This window comes from Lepisosteus oculatus, chromosome 3 (genome assembly GCF_040954835.1).
Source record: "Lepisosteus oculatus isolate fLepOcu1 chromosome 3, fLepOcu1.hap2, whole genome shotgun sequence".
Taxonomy (NCBI): Eukaryota; Metazoa; Chordata; class Actinopteri; order Semionotiformes; family Lepisosteidae; genus Lepisosteus; species Lepisosteus oculatus.
In genome coordinates this window covers 32,072,617-32,095,659 of record NC_090698.1, presented here as the reverse complement: position 1 = coordinate 32,095,659, position 23,043 = coordinate 32,072,617, and the positions used below count along the sequence as shown (strand labels likewise).

At 34.9% G+C, this 23,043-nt stretch overlaps 1 protein-coding gene across 1 annotated transcript in view; it reads right to left on the bottom strand.

Moving 5' to 3' along the window:
• Nucleotides 1–23,043, bottom strand: part of cntnap3 (contactin associated protein family member 3) — a 345,658-nt gene that overhangs the window by 88,987 nt on the left and 233,628 nt on the right. The window contains exons 11-12 of the mRNA XM_015338241.2: nt 14,548–14,654; nt 13,433–13,552 (exon numbers count right to left, since the gene is read on the bottom strand). Of these exons, the coding sequence (XP_015193727.2) occupies nt 13,433–13,552; nt 14,548–14,654 (227 nt within the window). The remainder of the gene's footprint in view (nt 1–13,432; nt 13,553–14,547; nt 14,655–23,043) is intronic.

Here is a 23,043-nt window from a genome sequence, read left to right as displayed (position 1 = left end):
CCGAGTCCCCTCGCGAATATTACGAGACACTTAGATGAACTTATTTTGCAGGGCGAAATGATGAGGGTTGCGAAGAGAACACACATCTCAAGGGTTTATTCATTGCGAATCTCCACCCATCAGTCAGAAAGATTATCTTAATGCATACAGATGCACAGACCATGAAAATGACTGATATTAAGAGATTCATGCAGAAAGCCTGGGAGTATGATGTCCAAAGTCGCTCTGAGCAAAAAGCAAAAAGCTGTTAAAGCGACTGTGTTCGCCATCAGAGCCAGCAGGGTTAACTCCCTCCTGCTCGAAGGAGCACAGGCGCAAAACACAGATGTTTAAAGACTCAAGTTTAAAGTGATCTTAGACTGTAGATCACTTTATAGAGACCTGAATGTGAAATAGAAGAGAAGACAGAACAGAAAGAACCACTTGTATTATTTATAGCAGTGTACAAGTGGACAACCCAGACACTTGGTTCACAGTTGCAAATATATTAACTCAGATAAAATATACAATGAAGAAAGTTGATTCAAAAGAATTTTGGAAAGATTTTACAGTTTACATGGAAATATTAGAAAATGATCTGGGATTAAGTTTGATAATGGGAAAGCATTTGACATTTATGAAGTATTTTTTTAATTGAATGCTGCAATGAAATGTAAGACACTGAATATATGGAAGAAATGTACAAACCAGTAAAATGAGAACTGCAGTCTTAAAGCCTCTTCACAAACTCAATGAAAATGGAGAGGACTGTTTTGTGACATGCACATTTGACTCAAATACAAAGTCAAAGTATTTAAGATAACATGGATGAAATATGTGGTAACATTTTGAACGACACCACTGGCAAAGGGACAAGAATAAGCAAAGCAAATGATTGGCAGATGCAAATCAAAGATTTAGCCAGAAAATAATAAACAAGGGTGTCTGGCAGTAATTTCTGAACCAGGATTGTAACAAACATCTTTTATTCTAAAGATTGTACGAAACTTAAATTCTCAAACAAACAAAATGTGTATTTATCAGGAGACCTAAAGGCTATATTTTTTAAGTAAGCATCTGACTAAGTAAATAAACAATAACTCTGCTGCATTAGCACTGATTCCAGAAGAGAAAAAAAGGTAAAAGAAGTTAAAGTTGTGCATTTGGATCATGATGATCTTCTTGTTAAAAGAGTTAATGGAATTCATTATTTCAGTCATCGGTTATGTTTATGACACCACTGGATTCCTAACTTCATTAGTTCTTCCAGGAAATCTCAGAAATATTAAAAATGAGCGGATTAAAATGTGCACAGTAAAGAGATTAAATGATTAAATCTTTTCACTACCAACCAATGCACCATGAGTCCCCTGTCGGTCAATTTCGCCAGCCAATCACGTAGCGCGGTATGCCACGGTGGCTTGTGGGTAGTTGTGTGCGGTATGGGTTTGTACCGCGAAGTTTGAATGGCTGCATCTGTACATAGGTTGTAGATATTCTAGTTAAATACAGCAATAGCAACATTGTTATGCCACATAAGCTACTTCATACCTACTTTTTAGTCTGGAATCTAAAACCAGAGAAGTTTCATTAACTCAGTACAGTACAGCTGCATAACATTTTCAGTGTAATGTGAATGGCTATTGCATTGTTTCTCCTGTTGGAGAATATCAAGTAGAGAATATCAACTTACTCTTTGTGCAAGGCAGAGTTGACACTTGAGCATTCAGAAGTTCATTTTTGTAAGGATAAAGATAAATAATTACAGATTCATCTTGACAGCATGTCAGTACTGACTTCAATTAACACTGATGCTCAATCCAGTGGATGATGCTTCTAGAGGACTGAATGTTGAATAATTTTTTAGATGGGACTTCTCCTGAAGTCAGAAAACGAATGGCCAGATCATCCAAAGCAATTAATTATGATTCCAAAATTAAAATGATCTGCTTGGACACAAATAACAGTACTGACATTCAAACATTTATAATTCAACATGTATAAATAATTCAAGACAGGGAGTGATCAAGAGAAACAGTACTGTGAAAGATCTCTCTTTCTGATAGCATGGCAAGGGGTTTTCCACATGAACTGTGACTGTATAATTCCCTAGATAACAGTGGCAAGAGCCTCACTTGATTGATTATGGTTGGCCTGTTAGGCTCATTAACAACTTTCTTATTTACCCAACCCCCAACCCAGATGTCCTAACCCAAAAAATGAGGCTGCTACCAATATAAACCCACTATAATCCTTCTGCGATTATTTGTACCAGAAGATCTGTCTACCCTCCATATCTCCGTTTAACTGCTCACTGTTCTACTTAACTGTGAGAGACTGTGTAAAGAAGAACTCTGACTGCCTCAGGAACTGCTTTAATAGGAAGCTAGAGATTCCAGTGATTCAGTGATTTTGAGATCCTCCACCCCTTGGTGATTCACCTGTGCTCCCCAACACCTGCTATGCCACAAGCACATAGAGCAAATTAGTACATCCAAAAGAAATTGAGCTGTGGAACCCTCACTGTAGATATACAGATGCAGCCAAATAGAACACATGGTAATATTTATTGCTGCATTAGAGGTGGTACAGTACCGTTTTGTGCACTTGGCTGTGTGATTCACTGGCCAAAGGTGATTCATAGGTGGCACTTGTGGTGCATAAGATGGTTGTGAAATGATGGCTTCATTTAATCTGTTATCCTACTGTTCTTTTTTAAATTAATTTAGTATGGAATATTAATATGGAATTATGTAACTAAAGGGAAATTTACATAGCTGAAAATAAAAATAATAGAGGTATAATATCTCTGAATTTCATAAACAATATCAATTTATGAATATATTATACATTCTGCATAGCTGGAAGTAGTAGCTAAAATAAAAAAAAGTACACAACAGTATTCCACCTTCTTCATAAACATTTTCTGCATTAAAGTCTTGAACTCGGTCACTTACTGAAGTTATTTTGAAAAAGTTAGGATGTGCTCATTCTTACAATATGGAAATCGATAGGTGGAGTTCTATGGGAGAACTGGAAGGGGTCTCCTCCACTTCCTGTATCATTCAATTATCTCTTTCCTATTTAAACCCTAACCCTGCTAATGCACATGTCTAGAGTTTTTTTAATTCAATTTACTTTAATTCTGAGGTCTAGACCAATAATGGCTCGCAGGCCTAATTCTCCGTCATCTCCAGACTGCCTTTCTCTCCTCCAGCACCTTGAAGATTCTCCATGCCATTCGTTTTCCACTGTTTCACCATCTTGACCTTCTCATTTTCAACCTAATCCTCCTTTCCCCCATCACCAATGCTTCTGCCTCTCCCATCCAGCCTCCCGCATTACACCATTCAAACGCTGCCGCACCATCTCGGATACACTGACTCATGTCCTTTACAAGGACTGGCCTCTTCCAAGGCTCCTCAAATCACTGATAAACAGATGTATTCCTATTCCACCTCACTTAAGACAGTTTAGCCCCTTTTTTTCCTACTTTTATGCAATTCCATTTCAGCTCAACCAGTCCTCCATCCTTCTCTCTTTACAGCAGTACCTGCAGCTCCGCCTTCTGCAAATCAGACAGCCCCTTCTCCTTCTCTCAACTCTCCAGTTCCGACCTTCTCCTCCACAGCTACCCAGTTCTCTAGCAGATTCTCTTTCTCTGCAGATATCCCAGCAGCTTTCTCAAACTCCCAAACCACTTTCTCGCTCTGTAGCCGATATTACCTCCCATCTGCTCAAGCTTGAACTCTCCCTTCATTCAGCTCCACCTCCTTCAGTCCCGCCCATCTTCAGCCTTTTTTGCCACCCTCAGTACAGCTAAAGCCTCAGACTCTATGCTGCTGTCAGGCCATTCTTCCTCATTTTCACTGCCAGATACTTGAAGGTAAAGATGTCAATTCCGTTTCTCTCATATTAGGCGGCTCTAATCGCAATTACTGAGTAGTGGAATCTGGAGATCTCCAGCTGATCTAAATTGTGCGATCCACATCTTAAGTTTCACTGTTTGTGAATTTATACTCAATTTCTCTATTTGCAGGGATGCCTTACGTTCTTTCAGCCCTCCGTGGCACCAGGAGTGGATTACTACTGGTTATCTTTGTTACGGTGGTTCTTTATTTTGCAATTAAATTTTCAGTTTGAACCAATTTGTAATTTGTCCACTCTTCCTATTCTAAGGCATGCCCCTATTTGAATATTCATAACCTAGCCACCTTGCCCTCTCTAGACTGATCTGTCTATACACCCATTTGTATTCTCACCCTGGAACGCACCCTTCAGGATCTTCCCTCCATTGTTAACTACCTTCTAGATGTTCTTTGAAATGTTTCTACTTCCTCGTTTTCAATTCCATGTTATTCTTATCCCAATCTTCCTTTCTCTGCTCCTGAGCCTGAAATCATTGCCGTCTTGATTCCAGCTGAGCTCTGAAAGGTTTTCTCATTGGCTCCTTTCTAGACTCTCTTCTTTGTCATTCTGGATCACCCCCTTTTTGGCATCACTTTCCAGCAGAAAAGCCCCATCACTTTAGATACTATTAAATTTGCAGCTCTCCTTCCTCCCAACAGCTGTCTTTATTTTCATTTCAGATTTTGAAATTATCATGTGACTTGCTATCCTAGTCGGACCATGTTTTTATTTGAGCTGATGCTCAGAAAGATATCAGACTGTGGATCTCCACCCCGTCTTGAGAACTGCCTCTCTCTTCTACAAGAATTGGTGTTCTTCTCTGCATGACGTCCCCGTTTTCACTAATGCTTCTGTCAGTCTTTCAGTAATATTCAATGCTTAGTGGTTTTCTTTCTCTCCTTGTATAATCATCAACCCTTCTAGAGCTCTACCCTATTGTTGCCGCCATCCACGTCTGTGACACCTCAGGACCAGTGATCAATCTTATTTCTGATATCAAATCCATTATTTCCATTTCCGATAAAGGAAGATCCTTCTCTCCCAACTTCAAGTTTCCTTTGCCATCTCACCTGGATTTGCTTCAGCTCTAGTGAGGATCACCTCCCTGGCCTTTCCAATGCTACAACCAACGCTTTTTACCGTTCACAGTTATCCAAATCCCACAACCTCATGTCCATCTCAGCTTTTTCTCCCTTCAAGTTCCGAGTTCCGTATTTTTTCGTTGTCTAGAATAAAATCTCCACCCAGCTTCAACGGACATGTTACTACATGCTTTAGCTCATCTGCCCACGCAGACTACTCTCCTGCCAGGAATGCATACTCTACCTTTCCCCCATTCCACCGGCCGCCTTTATTTCCATTTTAACCTCGCTCTTCTCGCTGTTTTCCAAGTGCAACAGGATCTTTATTATTCATTATTCTCGGGAACTCTAACTCTAACTCTAATTCTCATTCCCTCAGTCCCCTGAGGGTTTATCCCAGTTGCGAGGCAGTGCCTCAAAGCGACTCAGCGAGTCAGCGGACTTCTTTCGCTTCCTTCTCAAGCAGCTTTCTCTTCATTCTCAACCCCTTGAGCAGTGCCTCCTAAAGTGATTCCTCCAGTCAGGGGTTCTTTCTCTTCCCCCTTGAGGGATTCATTCCGTCGTGAGGCAGCACCTCTCAGCAAGTCAAGGGGCTATCTTCTCCTTTCTATCCCCTGAGGGCAATGCCTCTCAAGCGACTCTCTGCATGTCAGGGGTGTTCATGTTTTCATGCCCTTGAGGCTGCCGACGCAGTCAGCCACCTGGGTTCCCCTGTGCAGTCTTTTCTCTACTTTGCTAACCCCTCCTTCTCCACTTGAAATAACGTTTATTTACTTTATAAGTTTAATGTTAATATAATGTTTAAAGCTTTTTTTCAGTAAAGAATACTTCCTGTCCTTATTGTTGTAAAAAATAGCACTACTTTTTTAAGGCCAAGTAATAGACACAATTAATTTTGAATCATGTAACTAAATCCACATTTTGGTAGTTACAAATTAAAATAACCAAAGTATAATAATGTCTCTGAACATTATTTATTATATTAGTTTATGAATAATAAATAATGAAAATCATTATTAGCAGGCAGTGTTAACAAAAAATAAAAAAATAAGGTATACAACAGTATTCCACCTTCGTCATGAAGATTTTCTATATCGATGTCTTTAACTTGATCACTTGTTGAGGTTATTTTAGGAAATTGTAGACGTGTGCCTCTAACTACAGTACATCTCTCGTAATGGAAAATGAAATGCAAATCAGAGTGACACATTGGTAGCTCAATGGTAGAATTCTGCACTATCATGCAGTAGGGTCTAGGTTTGAGGATGCCCTTAAACAGAAATCACAATTGGGTTTTTTATGAATATACAGTATTTAGTTTTAAATACATATTGTAAAGCCACAATGTATATTTTTAAATTATAGCATTTAAAACCTAAATGTAAGTTTTTTATACATACAGTATGTTTTTGCTGCCCTTTTTCCTTCTTAGTTGTTGAAATAAATCATAGTTTTATAATAATCTGGCTTCATCAAAGTTTTCATAAATATAGATATACGTGACAGAATATGCGAGAAAACAATGTATTAGCTTTTCTCGAGGGAGTGTTTCGTGCCATGGTGGTGCATTGTCTCCTCACAGTAGGAGGGAAGGGAAACTGGGTGTGGGCGGTCATTTTCACCCTCCTTCTTCAATACACATTCTCAGTACTCATTGATGGTGCATTATCTTAAAAAACTCCAAAACTCACAGGGCAAGTTCCTGGCAGAATCTACTTCTCTTGGTTACTAATGCATCTTGGTTACTAATGTAAGGCAAGTTACATAACAGCAATAATAATTACTGGAGTAATTATTTTTTATTGAAAATCATAATGGCAAAAAAAGTCAATTTTCACAGTCCAAAAACATTCCAGTAGGGTAATTAACTTCTGGACCTGGTGTGGTGTTTCATTAGTGTCTCTAAGTACTCTACGATGAACTGGTATCCCGTCCAAGGTGTAGCCTGGTTTGCATCCATTGCTTGCCATGACGCAACTGGATAAACCAGCTATAAAATGGATGGACTGGTGGATTTATAAATATAAAACATTACAATTTAAATGTAATATGGAATATATTGTCTTCAAACATTGTTTACTTGATAATAAGTTTAATATTTAATATGATACAAATATTTTCAAATATTACTGAAATCTGTATATGTGATATGATAGAGTTTCCAAAGTTGTTTTATAGATCTGTTATTAATGACTTAGGTAAACATAGTACATAGTGCATTTTAAATTCATGGCTTGACTGATGTCTTGAAACTTTAAATATTCTTTGAATCGCCCCGTTATTTAAAAAGGATTCAATGAGAAACTGATTAGAATATGTTTTTAATTAAATATATATATATAACAAGCTAGTTAAAGCCCCTTTTAAGAAAATTTAATTGCTATTGTTTCCTTTTTAAGGCTAAAATGGCAACTCTTGATTGTTTTTGAATATTTTTTTTTTACTATTCACACAAATGTACAGAAAACTTACAGTAACTTAGTTATAACTAACTTTTTCAAAGTTATCCAGCTGAGTAATTTCCCTTGCTCCTCACTGAATCTTTACTCCCTCTGTAATCAGAACACAATACACATTGTACACACAGTGATCTTAATGCAGGTGTGAAATAAAGTAAGGTTTAAAAAGATTTCATATTTGTTTTACATTTTTTATCTGATGTAACAGTTAATACAACAGTGAATATTATAGTGATTCTACTGTTTATCACCTAATATTGAGAGTCATATACATGTGTTGTTGATTGGGTGTACATTGTTACTCACAGGTTCAGTCTTAGCGTTTTCACACTGAAAAAAAATACCCATGTGCTGTGTTGATGTTAATGATTTTATAATAAATTGAATATGCGATTTTACTTATTGATGGCATAATTTGTCTTATAATATTTTTCATTTACATTGTTTGTGGAAATATCTTCCAAAATATTCTCCATACAAATACAATTGCTACTATTCATAACAATTAGACATCTTCAATGTATGTGAAGCACTTAGTTTAACATAGTGTAATTCACATGGATTTTATTATTCTCTCATGCAATCAACAAAGGTTTGATTGACGGATTTTGTATAGTTAGGAAACCTTTGACAGTATGACTCAGGGGTTAATTCATAGGCACGCAATATCGACGCCTTAACAGTATCATAATCCAACCCTTTCTCTAAAGTTAATACAGAACAGATATCTTGAGCCTTGCTTTGACAATGCAACAAAAGAGGACAGACATCCATTGGTCTGTTACAGTCTCCTAAGTCCCCTATGTTTACCTTTTTAGAACTGCAAAAAAAGTTTTTACTTGTAGATGAAATCCCATGTATCAGCAACTTATATTCATGCTTATTCTGTTTAAGAAATAAAATTGCTAACACAATTGCATATTAGCTAGTACTTTTAGTAACCATTTAGTAACTCTACTGTAAGGAACATGCAGTACATGTCTTAGTACAGATGCAGCCATTCAAAACGAGCGGGGTACGTCGCGGTAAAATGCGGTGGGCGTGTCACATCAGAACGCGTCATAACACATCATATCTCGTCATACCGTATGATACCGCAGTAAGATAATGGTATCCGGAATCACTGCCTGGTGGAGCTAATAAAGCGTAACCTCTCATGTACAGCGTTTCAGCTGTCGCCAGAAAACACCATGTTTCGAATCCCGATCACTGCTGAGGGACAATCTTTATTCAATTAAGAATTTAAGTTGTATACTCTTTAGACTTTTAAATTTAAACTGTGTATTACAGCAAGTTAATCATTATACATTAAAAAGTTGGTATATTTTATGAAAGCAAGATTGCTCAGTTGAACAAAAGTAAACAACCTGCCACTTTTATCATAAATATTTTAATTATGCAGAAATATTTTATGCATCAAAGTCTTTACCAAAGATTTTACTAATAGTATTAATAATGAATGACCTTGGACAAGCAGTAAACTCAAAGTATTACCCTGGTCCATATTCTTTGTAACCGTCTTTGTAAACTAAAAGACTTTAATTTTTCATTGACAAAAAGTAACACCACTCATTTCCACTCATTTCGTTGATTCGATCACGCATTCGTTTCCAATCATACAAAGTAAGTCTTGATTCACCATGCCTTTCACATGCTCATAAAAGATATAATTTATGAACATAAACATATTACTGTATGTAAACTGTACCGTATATGGGTGGTCTTGGTATTTTAATGAAAAAATACACACCAGTATTCCATTTCTCCCTAAACATTTTAAGCATCATAGCCTTACAGTACATGTGGTTATTTTGAAACGTTTTTACCTCCTCCTTCTGACCATATTACTGTACGTTTATATACTTTGTGAAAAATTGTTTTAACCTTTACTGCTAATATGCTCGTTATTGGATTAAACAAAAGCATACTTTTAGAATTTGAGTAATAGGGAATATAATATGGATTCACGTATCTAAATAAATTAATAACGGTATAACTATATTTCTATATTGATATGTGTATTGCTGTTTCAGTGCATGTCACATGACTTGCCTTGGTTGCATGACAGCTTAAGTGACTGATTTATAAGCGTGAGGTTGGGTGTTCAAATCCAGCAATCACTATGAGGTTTCTTTTAACAAAAAAACATTTCTTTGTAAAACTAAAATAGCAAATGTTATGGACACTACAGAAAATATTATGGACACTAAAAAATCAGTTTGAACACCATGGGGGCTGTTTTTAATAAGCTTTTTAATAATAGTTTTAGGTACAGGCTGTGAAAAGTTTCACAAGTAGAGGTCTTTAAAATTAGGCTAGGCAAACGATTATTTTAATTCTTGTGTTCCTACTTAGACATTGCATGACTTTTAAAGCCATAAAAACAGGTTTCGATAGTTAATAACCACTTTTTATGCTACAAAAATGGGTGATTTTTCTTCCTTGTGATCAGCTTAGAATCTCTGTATAAGCTGTAAGGTTTTTACTTCTTAATTAAACGTTTAAAATACCCGAATTTCATAAAAACAACACATGGATCGAATAGAAAAAATCATATTCTGTTGTCTTCCTGGTATGTAGAACAGATCAGCAGGTCTTTTTTCCCCAGTCAGAGGCTCTGAAAACAGCGTGCTGCCCACTGTGCTGTGTCAGATGGGGAGGTAGCACTAGGAAGGAGAAAGCGCGGAGCTCAGTAATGCACAATGGCTATAAAGCACCAATTGCGTTCATAACTTAGTGTTTAAAATGAAACAACGTAAATCATTTTCTTTGACATCTAAGTCCCTTAATTATCATTAAGCACAGTTTCTTTTTTGATACCATCGTTTGACAAAGCAGGAACTTATTGTACTTTCTAATGACATTACACATGGAAAGATTACAGATCACTGATTTTAATCGTCTTTAATTTTGTTATACATTTTAGAAAAGTTTCATCTATGCATACACCACAAAACTATTTTGATTGTATTTCTGAATGCTATGTATAAAAAAACTTTCAGCTTACTCAACGATTCTAAGATGGTCATGAGGACTCTTCCGGGCTCTTGTCACTTCTCTCCTTATTCCCTGCTTCTTCTTCTCTGTGTGTTTCATGTGATCTTATATTGTGTGTTTCTTTACTGCTCCTTGATAATCATTAACCCACTACTTACCTAGGTATACTAAAGTAAACTTTACAAATGTTTTTGCTGCAGGGATCCCCCAGGCCTCAGCAAACATCCTCTTGAAGCTAGAAGTGTTTACTTTTCCTAGTGTCACAAACTTTATCTGAAATCTTAGAGACACTTCTCAGTCACCTAAAGCTATAACAATATATACAGTTAACACAGCATGGTACTGTATGGTTTTGAGGCCATTACAGTAAAATATTTTATTTAGAATTGAATTCTTAAATAAAATTATCTGTTTCCTAATTACTTTTTACTTAAATTATTATTAAGACATATAGATTATTTCATTGTGGATGCAAACCTGAAAAAAACATGTTTACAATGGCCTATAACAATAAAATATTTTTTTATACAGCAGAGTAATTTTGCTTTGTGAAAGAGCTCTACTTTTATCTTAATTTAAAATAATAGGTGGATGCTGCACATTGGTTGTGGTTGAGGGGAGTTCCCCATTACTTGTAAGGCACTTTGGGTGGAGTGTCCAGAAAAGCACTATACAAATGTAAGTTATTATTAATTTAATATTGAACATACTTTAATATATCACATTAATAAAACTTCAATATAATATAAATGCAATATATTAATTATATTTTATTATTGGACAAAGATTTTCCCCAAGGCGCTGGGCATTGGCTAGGATTCAAGCCCAGGTGTTTTGCATAACAGCCAGAATTCTTCCACACAGCTTGTTAAGCATTCACAGCGCCATCTGGCAGTTTTACAAAGTAATGCTGTCCTGCATTCGATTATTTGAAAAAGTAAAATAGGTGTTTTGCATTACCATTGCATTATAATGCGGCATTCTGAATGGCTGGAACTGTATTGAGAAATCTGAAAATGCGTTCCTTCGTTTTAGCCAGAATCTCTTTTGTTTTTTTAAAATATATTAGTGCTCTAAACAAAGGGAAATGCAGTGCAAAGAAAGGTGGTCATGTCTAAAACTAAGGCCTATTGTTAGAAGACATATAAGGACCACTGAATTAATTATCTGCAAGAATAAACTAAACATTCTGTAATAATTTCAAAGAATTCCTATATTTTTGCCTATTCAAATGTATACTTTGTCGTAGTATAAAGTAGTGAGACATAATGGGAGAAATCAAATGCTTTCCTTAATTCTCCAGACATATTGAAATAGGAGCAGCAAAAATCATCTCTGAATCTATTATTTGTTCATGTCAATGTGATAAAGTCAATGAAAATAGATGGGAAATGTACCTAAAGGTTATTTGCAACCAGATGAGCCGGCATTCACAAATGTCAAGCTTCGATAGTGAAGTAATATTGAGTTTAGATGTTTAGCTAAAGTGCAGTCCACTTTTATAAAGTGGATGATTCTTTGAACACTAACTTTTCCATCAATGTATATTGTTAATTTATTTCTGAAAGAGGAAAAGTTATGAAACTCTATCTGACAAAAACACCGATTTCAGAGCATTAACTGTAACAAGCAATTAAATATTGGAATAAAGCCATATTCATACAAGGAGCTATGTTGCAGAAAGGAGTCAAATAGATTTTCAGTTCTTCAGTGATGGCTGGTGGCTTGTGGTTTTAGATGTTCTTAAACAAAACACATCAAGGTCTTCAAATAGTTCATTGTGAAGGTAAGACCATAACCAATGACTATCCAATCACAAGAGTTAGAATGATTTTTAAAAAAACACTCAGATGATCAGAATGAAATTGGAATGAAATTCTAATTATTTATTGTTGTTGAATATTTAGTTCTAATTCTCCATCCAAGTGATCAATACATTTTTCATTTTTTCTAATAACACTACTTATTCTTTTAGTAATTAGTTGATTGCTTTGGTTTTGAAGCTTTTACATATTCAGATTTTTTTCCTTCATCCATAATAAGTATTGCAGTAGTTAAATGATTAAAGCAAAGATCATTGGCACATCATAACAGAATTATATCTAGTTTCATTTTAGATGTTATTGTCCTTCTTTTGATACATCATTGTCAATTTTCCTTTTCTTAGACATTAATCAGATCCACAAATAACACAGTAAAAGCTAGATGTTTATGGAAAAAAAAACAAGCCATCATTGAGTGATCGACTCACTGTAACCAGCAGCCTTGAGCTGCCTCATACAGTAACACTAGTGAATGAGCCTCAGTTGTTTTCAATTATGTGCAAATTTGCTATTCTGACATGTGAAATTCTTATTATTTTAAAAAATAAATTATTCTCTATTTTAAAATTGAGATTTTTATTTCCAGTTCCAGACATTTTGAATCCTAGTCCAATGTCTTCAGGTTTTTGCTCTAGCTGAATTTCAAGTATTTCAATTTTCTATTTGATGGCACATTTTTTAATTTTCTTTCAGATCTTAAAATGTTGAATGTGATTTATAAATTGGCATCAACCGTGTATTAATTAGTGTGCTTTAAAAGTTAAAATAGTGTGTTTTTAAGTTAAAATCTTAATTTCAAGTGCAACCATTTAAGTCACACGAATGTAGGTTGGAAAACTCATTCACTATACATTGTCATTCCCATCTTTGTCTGTTCATGTTAAACTGGTAGTCTTTTAGATGTTTTTTAAAATTTGTAATCACAAATACAAACTCTGGAACATCAGGAAGCATGAGGCACAGACACACAGGGAAAGAGCTTGGGTCAGAGCACAAGGTCAGCCATTGTACAGAGCCCCTGGAGCAGTTGGGGTAAGGGCCTTGCTCTGGGGCCCAACAGAGTAGGAATCCTCTACCGGCCACCGGATTTGAACCAGCAACCTTCCAGCCACAGGTGGATAGGTATTGACATGAAATTCGGTTCTTACCATACAATTAGACATTCACATAATGTGCAGTTTACCTGTCATGTTGCAGTACAGTTGCAGTGGATTCTGAGGGCCACTTCCATCTGTATCTATATAATAAAATCCTGATGAATTGCCCTTGTGCTTGTATGCTTCACACGACTGCTCATAAATAGCTAAAAACATGAAAAGAATATATTTGAACCTGGGAATATCTTGTCTGTAATTCTCATTTAATCTAAACCAATCCAAAAGAAAAAAATCAGACATAATGTATGTGGATATAAAATGTATACTTTCCTTTTATCATTTTCAGCTTTTTGAAGCTGAGCACTTTCAAATGTTTAACAATAACAATATAAACAATTATTTATGATTTCATGCTTCTTAGAGTGAGGAATATTATCTAAATCCTTCATTCTTCCAGCAGTAAAGAGAATCTACAGAATATGTTTACAGTAATGATAAGCACAAATGACAAAAATATATCAGACATAAAAAACGTGTTGCGTATCACACCTAAAGAAAACAATGCATACATGCATGTCCTATTTTTAAAGATTTACTCTTCTACTTTTCTACCTACTGTACAGTTATTTTTACTTTTTATTTGTAAAATTATTGTAAAAATATAAACACACATAATGATTGCATTATTAATATTTTAGCTATAGAGTCTATCTGAAAGGCAGGGCTCTTAAAAAATATAGATTGCATCTTAAATTGTAATATCGCTAGATGCAATTGCTATACTTCATATAGAATATCTCAGTTTTTTATGTATTTCTGCAATACATTTAACTCCCCAACTCTCTTTTTAATTCAATAGAACCTACAATAGTAACCATTACATAATACTTAGGAAAGACATGAGAACATTATAAGTTAACACAATTGTTTCATGACCTCTGCAGGGTCTGTGGGAGACATAAATTCCTCTGTTACCTTTTAAGTGTCTTAAGGCAAGCACTGTAAATAAGTGGTTTTAAGTTCTTTTTAATGCAACAGCAATACAGCATTCAACAGAAAAACAACACATACTAATCAACTACACACTAAAAAATCTTTAATGCCTTTGCTTTGCACAGTTTATATAACAGTTTTGTCTTGAACAGCCAATCTTTTTCCATTTTTTAATGCACTGATAATTTAATAAATAACAGATACTTACGGCTGTGGCATGTTGCTCCAATATATCCAGTATGTGTACAATTGCAGTAGAATGTATTCCAAGATTGTGAGCATTTCCCCCCATGTTCACAATAGTTTGGGGAGCATCTAAATAAAATATCAATAATGTAGGTTTAGAGCTTTGAGGTAAGTCAGATTTTCTCTGTTTAGCTCCATATCTTAAAAATGTGCATGATTCCTGAATAGAAACACTATAGTACTTTGTTGACTGTATTTATTAAACAGTTCACTATTCTTTTAGTTTTTAAAAACAATATCATTTTTATTTCCTGATTAGAACTGATACTAATGCTACCCATATCCATAAAAGCAGAATAACATCAACATTTGATTTTTCCTATTCTCAAAGTTCAGAATACCTACATATGAATAATTGAGTGGTGATTTATTGATCTTTTCTTGCCTTTTATTAGTTTTTTTGTGTAATAAAGGCAACAATTACTTCTGAGGGGCAGTACCGTATAGAAAATAACAGTGATATGGTGTATCAGAGGTAGAGGATGTATATTAAATTACTTGCTGTCCAGGTTAAACAATGTGCTTTCTGTTGAAAATAGAATGGAAATTAATTACAATTGCCTTCAAAAATCAATGTTTATAATTACTTAAGCAATGTGGAATTTAATTTAATTATTTTCATATGTTGCCATTACTTATTTAATAATTTACTTAACCAGAAAGTTTGAGGACAAATTCCCAGTGACAACCTGGAGAGTACCCATTTATACAGTAGCGCATTTAAATGAAGGGTAGCTATTTTAGTCTAGTTCCACTACCATCTCAGCCTTTGATATGGAATAATTTATAGCGTTTATAGCCTTTATAAAGGACTATTGTTCAAAAAGTTGATCTTTTATTTTTGAGAAAAATCATAAAAAAATTAATCACAAGTTAAACAAAGTATAAAAGTATCAAAGTATCAAAATTAATTAATGGGCAGTATTAATTCACTTTTTTATCTAAACCACCACTCAAATAACCATCCAAATCAATGCCTACATTTTACCCTTCTCTCTAACCCAAACTGGTACAGTAAGTGGAAGAAGTTAGTTTAACATCAATTTGCTGCCTCTTGGACACAGAAAATTCTGGCATTAATTATATTTTTATTTTTAACTATCAATTCTTATTAAATAAAGGAAAATTTAGAATAGTTTGAACATGTAACTTTTGTTTATTGCAGTTTTGGATTTTGAGGGATACTTATTGAAAAATATGATGATCATAAAAATGTTGTTACATAACTGAATATTAATTGTGATAAAATGTAGCTATGCCATTAACAAACACTTAGATTCACAGGTAAAAGACACTTTTGGTACAGCACAAATACAAGTAATTAGACCTACTGTGTTTCCCTTATGGATATTTAACATCCATCACAGTTGTCTAGATAACCGATAGGGTCAAAACAAACAGAAGTTCTTAAAGTTCTGCTCATGTGATCTAAGGTACATTACATCTAAAGCACATGCGAAATGTACTTACCATTTTAACAGCTGACAAGGGAAAGGGGGCAGGTATTGCGTAATATCATCCAGTAACAACTATTTAAGTTAGATTCTTTTTCAAAGTAACTTTGATCTTTTAGCTTAGTCTCTTTGTGTTCATGACAATAATCTTTTTTTCTCTTACTATAAAAAACACCTTTCTGCTCAGAATTTTAGATCATGTGTTATAACAACTTTTATTTTATATTCAAAATGAAGTATATACAGTATATTACATATGCACAGCCATCATAACATGATTGTGTACTTTGCAGGCAACATATTGTGTAATCTTTGCAGATCAAGTGAATGTATAACGTTGCAGATACAACTTTATTATTAAGAGTATTTTATTTATCTTAGGTAGACATTTGTATTTCACCTAAAATACTTTCACAATTACATTGATGATTATTTTTAGCAAACATGCCACAAAATCTAACAATATAATTTTCTAAAAACAGAAACCTAGTTCTTCTTTTGAACTCTTAACATGTCTTCTAATCATGCCTTCTGATTCCCTCTCTATACAGTGCCTTTACAAAAATATGCACAGTTTTTACATTTGTCGCTTTAAATCTTGCAGTCATGGCACTTTAAAGTAGAAGTTAACATTTTTTAGACACACAGTTCTCTCCACATAGAAAAAAATAGATAATTCATGTCAAAGAAAAACTGAAAAATAATTAATGCCAAACATTACACTTGGCACAAAACCAACACAGCTCATCTCTGACTCAACACCATTCTTAAAGTCAAGCATGGTCATGACAGCATCATGCTACAGTATGGAGATCCTGCTTCTCAGCAGGAATTGAAAATCTTGTTAGGACTGATGAAAAAATGGGCAGAGCAAAATCAGGCAAATACTAGAAGAAATCCTGTTTCTGTCTGATAAATATCTGTCTGAATGGGTGACATTTCACCTGTCAGCAGAAAATTGTTCTGAAGCATAAGGCCAAAGCTAAACTGGAGTGGCTTAAGAATAAAAAAGTGCATATCCTTGAGTGGCCCTCTGAAAGTCCTGACTAGAGTCCTATTGAGAATCTGGGGACTTGAAATTTGCTGTCCATAAGCAACTTGAAAGAGCTTGAGAAAATCAGCAAAGGAGAATGGGCGAAAGCACACCAGGCCATTGTGCAATGTTGTTTTGAAATTTAAACAAAAATAATTGCATGCACTTGAATATATGACTATAGACAACAGACAACAACAGACTCTAAACTGAAGATTGGGGGTAGCTCTCATGAAGCACAAATAGCAGCCAGAATAAAATGTGAGGTACACTTTCATTTCTTTTTACATGCCAAACTCTAATTTTGAAATAATTTTTTTAGTATGGTGATGACCATAAGCACACGTCTGAGTGTGCCAAATTAAACCTTTAAAATGAGAAAATACTACCAAAGCCAAAATAACTTTTCATCCAAACTTCTATATTTCTTGTTTAGACAGAATATATTTTTATCTAGAGCAATCCAAGTGATAAATCATTAAAGTAAAATAAGGTAATATTAACATAGTATCCACACAAGATGCCTGTCACACCCAGTACAACTAGAGGGCGCTCTACTTCTGTCCTGTTCCTAGTTCAATGTGATTATTCATGTCTTTCTGGTGTGTCTTGTTGTGTAGCCTATTTACTTCCTGTATCTGCTCTGCTTTTCGCTCAGCATTGAGGTTTGGTTGTACTGAGACCCGCCTAGCACCAGGTCGCTCCTGTCCATGGCCTGAGGGCATAGGTTTCTATATGACATTTCCTGAACAGCTGAGCCCAGGCTAACCCCTGTCTCTCCGCTACACATAGGGTCTTTTTCGCTCTTCTGCCATTCCACGGTTCATCCCTTCCGACATCTGTGACAATGCCAATCTAAAATATGTCACGAGAATGTCATTTTTTTTCTTTTGTTGTCTGCTTATTTTATGCTACCAAGTTGTTAGCTAAAATATGACCTACTACCTTTGCCTTGGATCCTGTTAACAAACTGCAGCTTGTCCTTTTGTAATTAACCACATCAATGAGACATCAAAGAAAAAACTTCTAATCTTTCTTAAAAAACTGCTTACACCTTCAGTACTGAACCGTTTCCAATTTTCAGTTTGATTTCTCATGTAAAAAGTCTGGAATAGTTAGTGGCAGCTTGATTACAATCTCATCCTCCATTTAATGTGTTCAGATATATACCTTTATTTCATCAAGGTCAGAGTATTGTAACTTCTTACTTACCAGAGTACCTACTAAGGAACTAAATAGGCTAAATAAGCATGTCCAAAATTCTGTTGTTCAAGATATCTTAAACTGCTCTGCATTAGCATATACAGATCCAGACATTCAAAATGAGCGAGGTATGCTGCATTTAAACTTGGTAGACGTGGCGCAATATACCGCATAATACCGCATGTTAATTGAAATATTATAATAGTACCCAGAAGCACCTAATAATGGAGCTAATAAAGCTAAACGACTCATGTACAGCATTTGAGCTGTTGCCAGAAAACGCCCAGTTTCAAATCCCAGACACTGCTGAGGGACAATCTTTTTTCCAATCAAGAATTTAATTGGTATACTGTTTAGAATTTTAATAATTTTACCTGTGTATTACAGAATGCTAAACATTAAAAAGTTGGTATATTTTATAAAAGCAAAATTGCTCAGTTGGACAAAAGTACACAACCTTCCACCTTCTTCATAAATAATTTAATTATGCATAAATATTTTATTCATCAAAATCTTTAACTTGGCAACTTACAGTGGGTTCTAGTTTTAACATGCTTGTTCTAACATTATTAAGCTTATATTCTGTACTTCATAAAAAGTTATAACATTTTATCCTTTCCTTAGAATACATAGTAAGAACACCACTTTCTGTTATTGTAAAAATATAAATGTTGTAGTGAGTTAGGTAGATAGATAATACTTTACTAATCCAGTAGAGAAATTGATGAGTTAACACCCCTTGATAGTTATATGAATATGGAATAGTATACCTAAGCAGCTAAAGTATCAAAAGTGGATGTTTTGGAAACATTTATTCGTTCCTTTTTTAAAAAAAAACTTCTATTGTCTTTGTAGTGGTAATGAGCACTGTAATGTAGCGAGCTGCACCCAGGCGGTTCAAAGCACGATCAGAGCATTACTTTTGGTTTATTTCTCATATAGCCAAATGCATAAAAATAGTCCACTATTATAATTTATTGTCAACATGATGTGTCTCTTTCAGTTTTACATCTGAATTGAGAAAATCTATATTTTTTCTTAATCCAAATGTTGTCGGCCAGTAATCAGCCAACAATTTAACTTAATTAAAAAAAATGTTTAAACTGTACTATATAGTACACCGCCTGGAATTGAACCTGGTCTATCAGCGTCATTCAACAGCGAACCAGCTGGATGAATTATAAAACTTGATGGTTTTGTGTTTTTTTCATGGAAATCTTTAAATTAAACGAGAGATAAAATTGTATTTTTTTTTACAATTGCCAGTAATCTGAGAACAGCTTATCAACACAATGGGTAAACAATCTATTTAATTTTTAAAAATGAAATAAAAAATAAGATACAATGACGTGTTCCTGCCTAAAACATTTCATGACTTTAAAATCTGTTAAAAAAATGGTTTAGATAGTTTAAAAAAACACTTTTTATGCACAAAAAACGGGTGATATTTCTTCCTTGTTATCAGCTTAGAATCTTTGTGTATGTTGTAAGATTTTTACTTTTTAATTAAACGTTTAAAATTTTAAAACTTTAATTTAATAAAAGTTCTACTGACTAAATACCAATTACTAAATATTGACATGGAGTCGTCTAACTAAGTGGTTGAAATATCACAAGGGGACATTTTGGAAACATTTGAGGTTAGTTTTTTTTTAAATTATTGTCCTTAGTAGTGGTAGTGGTATAGTGGCAGCGCTGCACCTAGGCACCCAGTTCAAAGCCCGATCAGAGAATTACTTTGTTTGTTACATAGCTGAATATCTAAAAATAGTCCACTATTATAGCTTGTTGTTGGCTACGGTGTGAGTGTGTGTATCTGGACGAATTATTATAAGTGATGGTTTCGTGATTTAGGATTTCTTCACGGAATTCTTTAAGTTAAAAGAGAGAAAAGGGTTATATTTACATTTCAATTTAAATGCAATACAGAATATATTATTAATAATACTGTAACAAATCTGGGTTCTTGGGATTTTGCTCTCGCTGCTCCCGTCACAGTTCATCCTTCACCAGAGGTTTTGTCGACTGAGCTACAGAAGACCTTCTTCAGTCTATGCAGCCAACATCACTGTTATGCGCAGGGGAGTAGAGGGCTGTACTGTCACCGCACTGCAACCATCTGTATGCGATGCCATTCATTACAATATTAATAATGAATGAGCGTGGACGGGCTGTAAACTGAAGAGTAAGAGAACACACATTGAGTATCTTTTCAGTTTGGAATCTTTTTGGCTATATTTTTAACATAGTGGGATGAGTGAAAATAGACTGGATTAATAACTGGAATAAGAAAAAATATTTCAGACATACTTTGAAACCATAAGGCTTTGGAACAATGGGAGGTGAGACCCAGCTGGGAGGGGGGACGGTATTTTCTACTGTATTTTCAAACCGTATTCGCTACAATACTATAATGAGTCCCTGAGAGGCATATTGTTCAAATGTTGGAATTATAAAAAATAATGTTTGTTGAGTCTGCACGACAGACAAAAGGTACATTTTGAGAATTCATGAACTGCTTGCAAAGTAGCTGGTTTTGACAAACAGCTAATTTTGCTTGAAATCTGTCTGTACTGTAACTTTATTTAATTTAGCAGAAAGTCACTTGCTCTTACAAGTAGCTCTGTTAAGCAGAGTTTGTGTTAACACACCACACCCTTTTGAATGAGTTTTAATCAACTTTGTCTGTCCAGTGGCGTAGGGCAGAGTGATGGAGAGTGAAATTAATGACTGCCGGCACTTTTCCTTCCCCCCTGGTGTGAGGTGATAATGTGGAAAACTGTTTTTTTTTATTTCACTGAGAGTGTGAACATTGAGTGAGCACCAGGGCGTACAGTGAGATTAACGCAGTAAAGATTACTGAGATGGAAAGTTAGAGTAAATATGTTGACAAATATCTGGATTTTTGCTTTCATGAGGCAAGATAAAATTGTACCCAGCTGTGAAGGTCATCACGTGACCTTGCCCCCATGAAATTTGTGGGAAAGAGGTTTAGTGGGCAGTTTTACTCACAGTGTAGTGCCCATAGAGTGTTAGTTTTAATACACTGTACAGTATAAAGCAAGTATGTTTTTTAATGTTTGTAATCGCTATGCCTGCAAGTATATTTTGTATTGAGTTTGCTTCTGTGTGTTAGCTGGTGGGCAAACGTTCGAGGTTAAAATTCTTCCACCAGGAGTGTACCTATAAACCAGAGAAGACGGCACCAAACTTTTTTGCCTGTATGTCGCTAAAGCAATTTCTCTTTGACATTTTTGTTATAGAGGTAGGAAAAATAAAAATGATTGAAATGTATAATTCTAAGATTATAGGCTGATCACAAGAGAAATCAACTTTTTTTTTGTGGATTTCATATTTTTAACTAAACCCATTTTAAAATCAGGCAATGTCTGTTTTAGGCAGACACATTATTGTTTCTTATTTTTCATTTTCTTAGAAATTAAAAGAATCAGTTGCCCATTGTGCCACACAATATTATGTTACATTTTTAGAAGACTTCAGAAGTCTTCATCTGATGCATAAAAAATATAGCATAATGCCTTCTCGCGTTATGAAGTCAGTTGCTCCTGGGATCCACTTTATTCAAGCTAAGGTTTTTAAAATTGCAACCATGTACTAGGTATTGTTGAAAAAAAAGCTGTGAATTTCTTCACAAATTGCAATCTTTAAACTTGTAGGTTGCAGGGTCTGTGTCATAAATAGGTATTTTAATAAGCAAAGGTTATGAAAACTGAAGAAAAAAATGACTCTGAAAAAGATACAAGAAGCTTGAAATTATTATTATTCAATTAATACTGTTAATAATAACCAGACACATTATTATAGTTTCGGTGGTATTTTCATAGCAGGCCGACAAAGTCCTATCACCACCTCCTCGTGAGGCTGGCTGGATACAACGACTCGTTGGAACTCATGGTGAAGGTCTCCGATGGCAGGCGGAGCGACATACCGGTTGGAGTATTCCCGGTCAAATCTAATTGCAAGACCGCGCCAAATGGAGACTGAAGTCTTTGTTAGAAGAAAAAATTGTGTCCTAAGCAGATATTAAACTCGGATCACCTAGACAGAACCCTTATTGACAAACCCGCTGTACCAACAGTCTGCTCGGAAATACAGCTGAGATGAACAGCTTAAAAATGTTTAGAAAGTAATTATGCGTGAATGAGTCAAATTACAAATAAAACATGTTTACAAAGAAAGTGGATTACAGTAATACTACCAGCTATATAAATACATATATTGAGATCCTTAAATTAATATCATTATTAATTTCTTTAGATAAGCGATTCCATATTACAGTATATTCCCTATTTAGAAGATAACACAACAACTTCCGGGAAGAAATAAAGTACTGTACATATCAGTAGAAAGACTGTAGCTGGCTGTCTACATGGATAAGATCTACTGAGGGGTAGCATTGACATCTGAGAGACAAAATGGCAATTTCTGTGATTCAGAGAATACTGAGGTATTTGGAAAACAACATATGTGGTGATGTTATGGAGAGTGTTGGTGACAATTGCATGGTTGAAGCCAAGTAATATTACTTTGTGAAATATTACAAATACATAAATATATATATACATCTCACTTAATTCTAACGCTCTAGCTCTGAAATTTTTTGCAATGTAATATGCAACAATAGTAGCCTGGGACTGGAAGATGTTGGCTGACTTAGGCCAGCAACTAACAAGCTCATCAAAGATCGTTAATACCAATTTTCGACCAGAATTGGTACTGTGGTCCAACTCTGTACGGCATAACTGCC